The sequence below is a fragment of the Equus caballus genome, chromosome 18 (genome assembly GCF_041296265.1).
Source record: "Equus caballus isolate H_3958 breed thoroughbred chromosome 18, TB-T2T, whole genome shotgun sequence".
Taxonomy (NCBI): Eukaryota; Metazoa; Chordata; class Mammalia; order Perissodactyla; family Equidae; genus Equus; species Equus caballus.
Window position 1 is genome coordinate 57,469,068 of NC_091701.1, and position 12,193 is coordinate 57,481,260.

Consider the following 12,193-nt stretch of genomic DNA (forward strand, 5'->3'; position numbering starts at 1 on the left):
CTTAGCTTTCTTCCTCAGCCCTGCTTCCCTCATCCCCTTTTTCCTGAGAGCAATCTCTCAAAAAATTACTTATACAGGAATCCCTAGGGGTCACCCGGTGGCGCAGTGGTTAAGTTCGCAGTTCTGCTTCTGGTCGGCCTAGGGTTCGCCGGTTGGGATCCCGGGTGCGGACATGGCACCGCTTGGCACACCATGCTGTGGCAGGCGTCCCACATATAAAGTAGAGGAAGATGGGCATGGATGTTAGCTCAGGGCCAGTCTTCCTCAGTGAAAAGAGGAGGATTGGCAGCAGTTAGCTCAGGGCTAATCTTCCTCACAAAAAGAAAAGAAAAGAAAAGAAAAAAAATTCCTTTCTCAGGTTCTGCTTTTAGGGAATGTGACTCAAGACAGAATACTTGCTGAATAAATCAGTGGAGACCCAAGATATTCTTTTGGAGAATAAAAATCGACAGTCATGTGCTTCAGCTTTGGCTACTGGTACTTAGGTTTAGGAGGTAATTGTACTTACATTTGTAACTTGTACTTACATTTAGGAGATGATAATTTAGGCAAATAATCAACTTTATAGGTTTATAATTATGATTATCTAACTGAAGTGGATAAATATAGATTTTTCTGGCACTAGATATTTTATTATCAAGTATAGATCAGTTGTTTAAAAAAGCATGTAGGACTATACCATTTAAAACAAGTTCTTTAGTTCTGAGGACCTTTATTTGTTCTGCCTCAATTTGGAGCTACAGTGGTCAACATGGATTCTGTTGTCATATTTCTCTTCCCTCCAGTCCTTCAGGGACAGGGTCTATATCATCTTGCTCATCTTTGTCTTGTTCCACGTGGTGTCCAGCACAAAATATTGTGAATTGTAGATATTCAATATCTTTGATGGATTTAGTTGAATCAGCTCCAAAAAAAATATTTTTCTTGATAAGTGTAGAAGATTTAATCTGTTAATTTGAGGGATTTTTCTTAACTTTCGGGGATAAATTTATCCACGAGAACCCTATCTATGCTTTTTAAAAAACTGTTGAATACATTCAACGCAATAGTTTAAATATTTGCTTTAAAGAACTTAGTATGGGCTATTTTGTACTGGAGTTGCTTTCTCTGATCTGTGATCATTTCTGTGATCCGTGAAGGCGCATGCCTCCCCACCCCAGACGTCCACAGAAAACCACCACCCACACATTTTGAGGTGCAGATAGCTTGCTTTATTTTGTTGTTACTATCTCAAGGAGGTCCAACAATTATAACTAACAATTGAATTTATACCTGCATGAAAAGAACTACATCAAATTGACCTTTTGGGCAGTTAGTCATGATGTTGTTTTTTTAAAGTTAACGACAGCTTTATTTGGTTCTTATTCTTGTTGATTTTTTGCTGCGGCTCATTGCTTAGTTGCCCCGGTTTCTGAGGTGTAATTTAAATTTCGAGCTACCACACGAAGGCGTTGGCTGCACCCTGGGACCTCCAAGAGGTGGCACTGCTCCTGCATAGGAATACTTGAATAGCTTGGTTAAATGAGGGGATGGCCAGGCGATGTTACTTTTCCAAGCTATCCAGGCACTCTCTATGGTCAGAGACAGTGTAAAATGAGCGAACAAAGTGCTGGCCGTTGCACTTTGCTCTGGTAATATTTAAGTCATGATAATTTTGAGTGTGACATCATCAGAGAAAATGTAAGACGTTAAAGTGTTGCTTACAGGAGGGTAAATGCAAACATCACCAATGCCTTACATTTCTGATTCGATAGGTATTGGTGCACATGTCAGGTGATGTGCACAGCATCTTCTTTTAGGTGGATAGGACATCTTCAATGGGGAATTTCTCGACCCATTGAGGCATACTTAGACATCAACATTATGTTGAGGCACAAAGATTGATTAAGTGTTGAGCAGGGTATTCGTTCCATAAGTAACTTTCTCCTACCAACAGTTAGTTTCAAAAGTTACAGTGTAAAATGTCATAAAATAAATGGTACAAAACTTTATAACCGTTAATCCGGCTATATACAGTATGTACATGTCACTAGAAAATGTATAATATTCTTAGGTCAATTATGAAAAGATTGAAATGCATACTTTTGAACTTTGACTCATTTAGGTTGATACAAAACTACTTCTTCTTTTTAAATATTTACAGATCAGAAAGATTAGTCCATGTGGATCGTTTGTGAAAGGTTAAGAATGAGTCTGAGTATGAGAGCACAGGCCCTCTTAAATGGATCGAATATTTATATTCACAGTGGCAGAGTCAGATCCGAATTCATTCCCTAAGCTCAGGGTATAAATTCCACCATCTTGTTTCTGTACGTCCATGATGATCAGAGTTGTCAGGTCATCTGTGTTTTCAATAAGGAATCTCCCTTGTTGTTCTTGATTTTTAATTTTTCTTCCACGACAGGACCACGTTATTTCCGGAGTAGGCTCACCCGTAAAAGCACAGGCTACTGTTAAAACTTTGCCCTCATCAATGCTGATGTCAGAGGGAAGAGCTTCAATTTTAGGTGGAACTCCTTTATGAAACAACAACAAAAACGTTTTAGGATCACTGAATAAATAATGATTTGCTTTCTACTGAATTGTATGTACTAAAGACTATACCACTAGGCTTGTCTACCTCTACCAGAAATTTTATTGCTCACCTCTTATGCCTGCTTTAAGCATTCTACTAGTTGAGCTTTCCAGTTGCGTCATGCTAGCTTTTCCCATAAAACTGCTGGAACTCATTTCTACAAAGGACTCCTGCATGGAGGACATGCTTTGGGCAGACATGCTTGCAAATTTCATTTCAGTCATGCTGCTAGCACTGCTGCTGCTGAAACTGCTGAAGGAGGCCTCCTGCTTAGAGGCCGACATTTGCATTGACTGAGACGAGAAGCTTCCGTGCAAGCTCGTGTCACCACTTGTCCTCAATACTACCTCTCTGGAAGGTTCTTCAACTAGAGCTGTGGAGCATAGCAGATACACAGTGAACACCAATGACATCTGGTTAATTGGTGACATGTGACACTGACTCACAGAAATGGAAAACTTAAACACACACATACAGAAGTGTAACCCGAACAATTTGCTGTGGAAGCATAAGCAAATACATATATACATACATTTGTCAAGAGCCAGCTCAATGTCTCCAAGAAACAAATCCTGATATTTCTATCATTACATTACATGCAGGCGCTAGAATCACTAGGAGAAAAATGATTAGGCATATAGAAAATAATATATATAGTGCACTCTGAAAATAAATGTAATAGGGCAGTTGGTAGCTTTGCCTTGAAAGTTAACTCATCCACATTCTGTTGAGCTATAAAGAAACTCTGGCCATAAGGATGAATTCACACAGGAGGCCTGTGCTTCTTACACATGGAATTTAACAAGGCTTCAGAGAGTTTGCTGTGTGCAGAAGACAAAGACAAAAGAACACATAAAGGCCTTAAGTGAGTAAGGAAAATGGCAAAGATATACTTACGAAGGACTGTCAGAGAAGCAGTAGCCGAGCACTGGCCACGGAAATTTTTGGCCTTAACTGTGTACTTCCCACTGTCGCTTTCAGATGCATTTCGGATTTCAAGAGAATATACATTTCTAGAGCGACTTACGCTGATATTTGAAGAAATGGAAATCTAAAAAGAAGGAGGAAAAAGAGAAGTATTCCTCTGAGCTCTTCAGGAGTAGATATGGTATTTTAAATTTTCTTCAATACTGTATTCATAATTAAACTTACCGGGAGGTTGTTTTTAAACCATTCGATTTCTGGGGATGGCTCGCCACTGATTTCACAAGAAAAGAGAACATTTTGTCCTTCGTTAACGTTTTGAGATCTGGGCTGTGAGATGAAGGCTGGAGCATCTGAGAGTTCTTTGCTCAGGGTCAGATCATACTGACACTTGACAATTCCTTGGCTGGTTTTGCCGATGCAGGTGAGGATTCCTGCATCTTTGTGACCGGCCTGCTTGATGGTTAGGGTCTGATCGCTGCCTGAGACACCGTATCTGTACTCCTCGGAGTTAGTTAGCTCTACTCCATTCAGTACCCATTTCACATCAGTGGCTCCAGCAATGTTGGCTTTTAAAGTCACTTTCTGACCATCATTTATGCTCATCTGAGTAGAGAATGCCTTCACCTCGGCCTGAGTTCTGATTTCTTCGGATGCCTGTGATGTTTTAGAGATTTCCTCATGGACAATGGATTTATCCAGGGAAGCTGCTTCTGATTTCTTGACTTTTTCAGAAATCAGAACCTTTGAAGCTTCCTCCTTCATGGCTAACTTTTCCTGAGATTTCACCTCTGACTTCTTGATTTCTTGAGAAATTAGGGCTTTTTGGGAAATTTCTTCCTGGACTACTGCCTTCTCCTGGGATGTAATTTCAGAGGTCTTTTGTGTGGATACTTTCTGCGCCTCAGTGTCTTTTACAGCTAAAAAAGAAACTTCTGTAAGGCAAACTTAACCAGAAAGAGGCCCCACCCTTTACTCTTTTGTAGCTTCTGCATGTGAATAAAATACAAAGAAAAAATGTTGACTTCTGTATGCAGTGTAGGTGTACCTAATTCTTTCTTAGTCCCAATCTTGGAAAATTGTCATGCGTGACTTTTGTGATCAGTATAATGACTCCTTAAACTAAACTAAATTGAAGATGATTCTTATGGGAAAAAAAATCTTGAAAAGAATAGTCAAAGGATTTAGGAGATTTTGATTAATAAAAAACACTGACATGTTTTAGAAGACTGAGATGAAAGCAAACTAATTTTAACTGGGAAAACTGATCTGGTTGTTTCATTAACTTTGCATTGCCTTGGAAAATTAGCAAAAGTGAAGGTTTGGGGAAGCCATGCCATTTTGTGTATTCACCTGACTTTATTCCTAAACATTCCTGGAAGCAGAGGCTGACTCTGTGGAATCTTATATAACACCACATACGATTAGGCACTATTTGATGTGTGTTTTTAAAGATAATATAAAAGTATATGCTAACTTCACATATGTGCATTTCTACATTTGTGTATAAATGGTATTCTAGGATTTGGAAAACAGTTTTATTTTAGTACTTTCTTGTGTGTGTGTATGTGTGTGTAAGGGAGAATGTTTAGAAATGTTCTGTTAATGTCATCTTCTGAAAAATGTTGGTAAGAATCAAAGCCAACCTACCTTTTATTGTTAATTTGCAGCTCGAGGACACAGAGCCGGCTGAATTTGTTATTGTGCAAGTATAAAGCCCGCCGTCAGAGGTCTCAGTCTTATGAATTTCTAGGAGGAATGCTCCTTTGTCTTCAGAGAGTTTATATTTACCTCCTTGTGTAATAGCCTGTAGAATGCAAGTGAGTTGAGTTTTAAAAAATGATTTAATTTTAAACTTTCTTTGGGAGATGGGGATGAGGGAAGAGGTTACTTTTTAGAAGATACAATTAAGGGACATTTAAGACTGGTTACCTTTCCATCTTTTGTCCAGATGACAGTTGGCCGGGGTTCTCCGGTAACCTTAACTACAAATTTAGCAGTGCTATCTGAGGAAACGGTTGTATCCTGTAGCCCAGTAACAATTACTGGTTTTGAGGAAATTGGTTCCGGAGCTTTTGGCTCAGTTTTCTTGGTTTCTGTTGACTCAGCAGTTTTCTGAGCTGTTTTCTTGGTTTCTGTCGACTCAGTGGTTTTCTGAGCTGTTTTCTTGGTTTCTGTCGACTCAGCAGTTTTCTGAACTGATTTCTTGGTTTCTGTTGACTCAGCAGTTTTCTGAGCTGATTTCTTAGTTTCTGCTATGCTTGATACCTGCTCATGGATACTCTTAAAGGCTTGTCCCGTAAACTGGAAGTTAGTTTTGGAACTTCCACCTTCACCAGAAATCTCACAAACGTATTCTCCACAATCGGATTCAGTGAGGTTATGGATTTTGAGCTCATAGGTACCATCTGCCGAATAATGAAACTGGAAATGTCCATTTTCCCTCAGTTTCTTGCCATCTTTATACCAGGTGACCTCTTTTGCAGATAATATACTACTTTCGACTGCACAGGTCAGCTTTGCAATGTCTTTAGAAGCTTCTGCTTTCAGGGACTGAGTTATCCTGGGTGGGGCAGAGACAGGGAGCTGCTGGAGTCTCTCTGTTGCTGTGGGTTTTGTCTCTGTTGGTGAGACAGCTTTTGGGTGAGAAGTCACTGGTTCTGGGGATTTCACTCGTTTTGGAGACTTAACTCCTTCTGGAGATTTCACCCGAGGCTCTGGGGATTTGACTCTTGGTGGTGCTGTCACAGCCTTTTCGGTCACCCGGGCCTTTTGAATAGTCAGGGTAAACTGTGCTGCTTGCTTCCCATCACTGTTCTCCACCACCACGCTGTAGTTGCCCTCGTCGGAAGCCTGGACTGAAGAGATCTCAAAGGTCGATTTGTACTTTGTGGTGGTCACTTGGTGGCGGGCGGAAGTACTGATCACTTGTCCTCCACGCAGCCAGGTCACAGTTGGTACTGGCTCACCATCTGTATCACAAGAAAACCTTGCGGACTCGCCTTCATAGACAGTTATGGACCTTGGCTTGGTTAGAATTCTTGCTGCCAAAGTTGTCTTGATCTTTCTGTGTGTGGATTTTTCTTCCAGCGACTTTTCTTCTATTGCAGCGCTTTTCATTTCTGCAGATGCATGGTGTTCATATGATGAGAGACTTTCCCTTGTCTCTGTCATCTGTGATTTCATTTCCCTGACTGAAGAAGAAGCTTCCATCTCAGATGTTTTCTTAAATGAAGACACCGCATATGCCTCTATTCTTGTCAGCTCAGGGAAAACAGATCGGGGGACATCTTCGTCTCTGCGCTGGGAAGCATAGGTGGTGTAATCCCCTCCCGTTACGTCCAAGGTCGCATAGTCAGAAGCTTCCCCTTTGTAGTTGGTGCACACAGCACGGTATGTTCCACTGTCGTCAATATGACAGTCCAGAATTTCCAGGGTCAGTACCCCACTCATGTTGGTGTAACGAATCTTACTGCTCTCTTGGAGTTCTACACCATTATGGTACCATTTAACCTCGGCAGTTGGCTTAGACTGAACGTTTAAGATAAAACATGTATTTTGGCCACATGGTACCCTGTGGGAGCGCATTCTCAATGTGATTCGAGGGGCATGGTCCAGCGTAAAAGGCTGCTGAGTCAAAACTTCATACTTCCTTTCTGAGGTCTTCTGAGTCTTTAAAGCAGCTTTCATGGACTCATACCTGGAAAAGATATCAAATCTTGCAGACCGCTCAAATCTTGAGAGAGACCTCTCACTGGACACGGGGCTGGGGGAGCGGGGGCGAGTTCTCTCTGGAGTAGGAGACCTTCTTTCTGTGTCATCTTCATATTCGTCTTCATATTCCTCAGCCGGCTGTGGACGTCGCCGGATCAGCTCGGACACTGGCCTCATTAACTCAATGTAAGTTGGAGATAGGGAGCGCCGTCGTCTCAGCAGTCTAGACACAGATGAGGATGTCTCTCTTTGAGCATGTTTTGAGATTTCGTATTCTTCCTCAATTTCTGTTATTTCTGTCACTTCTCTCTGTTGTCTTGATTTCTTTCTAGACTTTTCTTCCTTTGATATGTGGTCAAGCTCGCTTTTGTATGCTGAGAGACGCTGGGTGGTAGTAACTGGACGAAGCAACTCTTCATCCTCCTTCTCAGCCATGATCCTTTGCCGTTGTTTCGGCTGTCTATAGGAGGCCCGGGCATGCCGTTCATGCAGTTCCGCATAACTTGTACTAGTCTCAGCCTTCACTGGGATGTGATAGGTTGAATATCTGAAGTCTTTTCTTGTTTCCTCCGTCCTGACATGAGCTTGTGGTGAAGAGTAACGCAGACTGGATAGCTCAAAACGTGGAGGGCTTCGGCTTGGGGGTGAAGCTGAGAAACCTAATTCAAGCTCTTCCTCAAGACGCAACCTCTCTTCTTCTGTTCTTTTCATTGCCAAGTAGTCATCAATGGGCAAGAGTAATTCTTCATCTGAGATGTCACCAAGAGAACGTCTTCTCGGTCTGTAATAAAAGTAATAATCAGGAGAAGGTGTACGCCGGCGTGCTGGTCTCACCATTTCAAGATCATCTTGAGACAGTTTGGGAATACGCCATCTAGGTCTGTATTGATCTGTAAAGCGTGGAAGAGGCATCACGTAGAACTGTTCCCATCTTGAAAGGCGGATGCGCTTGGGTCTTTTCTGTACAACTCTGTCAAGTTTCCCAGGCATTTCAAATTGATCGCGTATCTTTTTGTACCATTTCATGTCAGACATAGGCACAAACTGCTTAATGTGTTGGTCTTCTTCTATGGTAGTCTGCTTGTACTTGCGTGGCTCTGGTACCTCATAAGGCATACGGAGTTTTCTCTCCTCCTTCTTTTCTTCCGTCTCAAGTCGGAATTCCCCTTTTACAGTCTTGGTGCTTATAGCTGGTTTGTAAAGGATGGCAGCTTCTCTCAGAGCCTCTTGGGCTACCTGTGTCAGTGGCACACTTTCAGTTCCAGAAAGAATTTCAGCCATTCTTAGTGTCTTGTCAATTTGCCTTTGTACATGTCGTTCGCGCTCCTCCTTGCTCTTGTATTCATGTTTGACGTACCTCAGGCGTTCCACTTGTAGGTGAGCCTGGCAGCTGGTAGATCCTGCTGTGTTTGTGGCTGTGACCCTATAATAACCTGTGTCTTCAGGCAAAGTATCCCTGATGTGCAAAGCATAATAGTCCAAGCCTTCGTGGATAATTTCAATGTTGGGCCCAAGGGACAGCGGCTGACCGTCTTTCTCCCATTTTAGCGTTGGTGCAGGGATGCCAGACACTCTGATCTCGAAGCAGACACTTTGGCCTTCTTGGCATTCTGCGTTTGCCAGTAGCCGTTTGAACATGGGTCTTAAGGTTGTATCTGTTGGAGGTGGGTGTGGGGTTACAGTCAGCTTTGCTTTACAGCTGTCTTCACCATATTTGTTCCTTGCGACAACAGTATACTCAGCATCGTCTTCTAGAGTTACACTGCTGATTGTTAATTGGTAAAGACCCTTGTCAGATTCAAAGGTGTACTTCTTGTCATCATCATCTGGTTTGATTTTCTGACCTGACTTATACCATGTTACACGAGGCTCTGGGTGGACAGTTATGGTTACTCCAAACCGGACATTTTCACCCACATAAGCTGTCTTGTTATAGAGAGGCAGGGTAAATTCTGGTGGCCTTTCTAGGAGTCTCATCGTATCAGTTCTGCGCTTAATTTTCTTCATAGTTCTACGGCAGTAATAGTCATAAACTTCTCTCACACCTTTAACAAATAGCTCTGCATAAGAACTGTCTTCGCCATAGTCATTGACTACTTTGCATCTGTAGGTGCCGTCATCGAATTTGGTAATATGTTTGACGTACATGGTGGCCACGCCATCTTCATAGGTGATTTCATATTTCTCACTGTTCTCCAGCTGTCTGACACCAAAGTACCAGGTCACTTGGGTAGACTGATCATAATTTTCAATTTTGCATACATATTTGACATGTCCTCCTTCTTCGCCAACTGCATGCATTATCTGCCCAGAAACTGGGCCAATTTCAATGGATGCTACTTTAACTTTAGCAACACTCACTCCCTTCTGAGATCGAATTGCACCACCACAGGAGATCCGGGCTGCTGATACAACCATGTTGAGATCTTTCTTGATCAGGGTGTGATAGTAACGCCGGTGTTTTAATGTTCTGATAACTTTAGTACTGACTTTTTCTGTCTTCTGCTTCAGCCATGGGTGCTGGAGTGCCTCAGATGCTGTCATGCGAGATTTTCTCTCTTTCACCAACAGCCGGTCAACAAAATCCATGGCTTCAAGGCTAATCTCTCTGAATGCTTCTTCATCAAAAGTAAATTCAGCATTCATGATGTTCTCAATTATCTGTTGGTTAGTTTCAGCCAGGAATGGATTGGTACCACTCAACAGCACATAGACCAGTGTTCCAAGTGACCACATGTCTGTGGCTGTGCTGACAAGATCATGGTGGTGGACTTCAGGGGCATAGTATTCAGGGGCAGTGAACAGAAGCCTAAAGTTGTCCCCTGGCTTCAGCTGACGGGCTTGACCAAATTCTATGATTTTAATGACGGAGCTCCTTCTTGTTTGGTAAATGATATTGTCTGGCCTAATGTCAAAGTGTCCAATATTATGACTATGTAAGAACTCAAGTGCTTCGCAGACCTGGCGGACATAACTTACAATTTCTCTTTCATTAAGTTCAAAAGCACTTGTGTTAATGCGTTCAAATATGTCAAGTCCTGATATGAACTCAAAGATCATGACTAATTCTTCCATGCTTTCAAATGATTCATGGAGGTATAAGATGTTTCTGTGCCTAGCGATGTTTAGGATGGAGATTTCCTTCTTTACCAAAACCTGATCAGTCCCTTTGACTTTAACAAATTTGGCCATATATGTCTTCTTTGAGGAAGTTTCAACACAACGGTGGACGATTCCAAACTGACCACGCCCGAGATCTTCGGCAATCATATATTTCTCATAGAGCTCCTTGGTTGAAGAGTGAGATGCTTTAGTCATGGAAACTTCTCTGGTTTCATCTACCTCTTCATCATAGTTCATAGCTCTGGTCTTATCTTCTTTGGTTATAGTAGGTTCTGAAGGCTCAGAAGGCTTGCTCAGGCCGAATTTATTTTCAGCTATGACACGGAACTGGTAACTTGTTTTTCCAAATAAGTTGATCACGGTATAACGGGTTTCTCGGGCCTGTCCTACACGGATCCATCTTTCTGCAGTAGTTGCACACTTTTCAACAATGTAGTTGGTGATTTTGCTGCCGCCATCAGAAGCTGGCTCAGTCCATGTTAAGTTGACAGAATCTCGTGAGACGTCACTAACTTTGACTCCTCTGGGTGGGTCAGGAACATCAGCCACATCCAGTTCAACTGTCTTCTGATCAATTCCAAATCTGTTTTTAGCACAGACCACATAGAAACCAGCATCTTTTCTCTCCACTCCATTGGGGAAAACAAGTGATGTGAAAGATCTTGTGACAATAACTTGGTAGTGGCCATTATTGTCAATGAGATCTTGTCCTTTCTGCCAGGTGATCACAGGATCTGGTTTGCCACTGAAAGGGATCTTGATGCTGACCACCTCACCTCGGAGAGCGTGAACTGCTCCCATGCCTTCAAGAGTTTTAGGCAAATGTATCTTAGCTGGAACTGTATCAGAATAAAAGAAGAAAGAATAACATTTAGCAATACCTAACAGTATTTAAGTGCAACACCTCCCCCCTCAATTAATAACATGTCATCTAGCACCAAATTGATGTTTACTAATTTGTTTTTACCTTCCACTTCCAAGGAGGCAGTGCCCGACACAGATCCCCCTTGGTTGGTAGCTCTGACTTGGTAAACTGTGGCATCATCATCCGTGACAGCTGCAATGATGAGCTGGTGGTAGCCACCCTTAAACTCCTGAATCCTGTACTTTAATCCATCTGCAATGATTTCTTTGCCTTGTCTGTACCATTTCACAATAGGTTTCGGGTGACCAGTAACTTTGCAGACCAAAGTAGCATTGCTCTGATATCTGACATGTAGATTTCTGAGTTCCTCTTTAAAGTGTGGTGCCTGAATTGGGACATCAGATTTGGGAGTGACAGGTTCTGATATTTCACTCCATTCGCTTTCCCCACCTAGGTTTTCACATTTCACACGGAACTCATATTCAAGACCTTCAATAAGGTTTTGCACTGAAAAGACGGTTTCTCGAATTTCATCTGTTGTCACAGCAATCCATTTATTCTGCTTCTTCTCACGCTTCTCAAGGTAGTAATTTCTAATCTTTGCACCTCCATCACTGGCAGGTGGCTTCCAAGCCACAACACAAGAATCTTTTGTGACAGCAGTAATCGTTGGTTTGCTGGGAGCACTTGGCTTTTCTGTTTAAAAGAAACAAAAAAGATTTGCGTTATGAGGTGAAACAAGCAGCTTTATTAAAAGCTTATTTTGTAGAAATAAAATGTTAGGAACCCACAGTTCTATTAAGAATAACTATTCCATAAAAATGAAATTAGTTACTTTATGCTAAAAAACTTATCAAAACACAGTTTCTTTTTAAAGAAGAAGGGGATAGGGTATATATTTGCCCTTTTAGATATGCAAAAATTCAATTTAAGTGAGATAAAAGGCGCTTATACTTTATCTGAATCTTTGCTATTTCCTTGCAAAATTTATT

General features: G+C 41.8%; 1 protein-coding gene across 1 annotated transcript in view; it reads right to left on the reverse strand.

The window, feature by feature from the left end:
• Positions 1 to 1,188: 1,188 nt before the first annotated feature.
• Positions 1,189 to 12,193, reverse strand: part of TTN (titin) — a 268,972-nt gene continuing 257,967 nt past the window's right edge. Inside the window, exons 345-351 of the mRNA XM_070241291.1 lie at positions 11,304 to 11,897; positions 5,432 to 11,175; positions 5,150 to 5,306; positions 3,728 to 4,419; positions 3,473 to 3,626; positions 2,646 to 2,948; positions 1,189 to 2,516 (exon numbers count right to left, since the gene is read on the reverse strand). Coding sequence (XP_070097392.1) covers positions 2,218 to 2,516; positions 2,646 to 2,948; positions 3,473 to 3,626; positions 3,728 to 4,419; positions 5,150 to 5,306; positions 5,432 to 11,175; positions 11,304 to 11,897 — 7,943 coding nt within the window. The 3' untranslated portion in view covers positions 1,189 to 2,217. The remainder of the gene's footprint in view (positions 2,517 to 2,645; positions 2,949 to 3,472; positions 3,627 to 3,727; positions 4,420 to 5,149; positions 5,307 to 5,431; positions 11,176 to 11,303; positions 11,898 to 12,193) is intronic.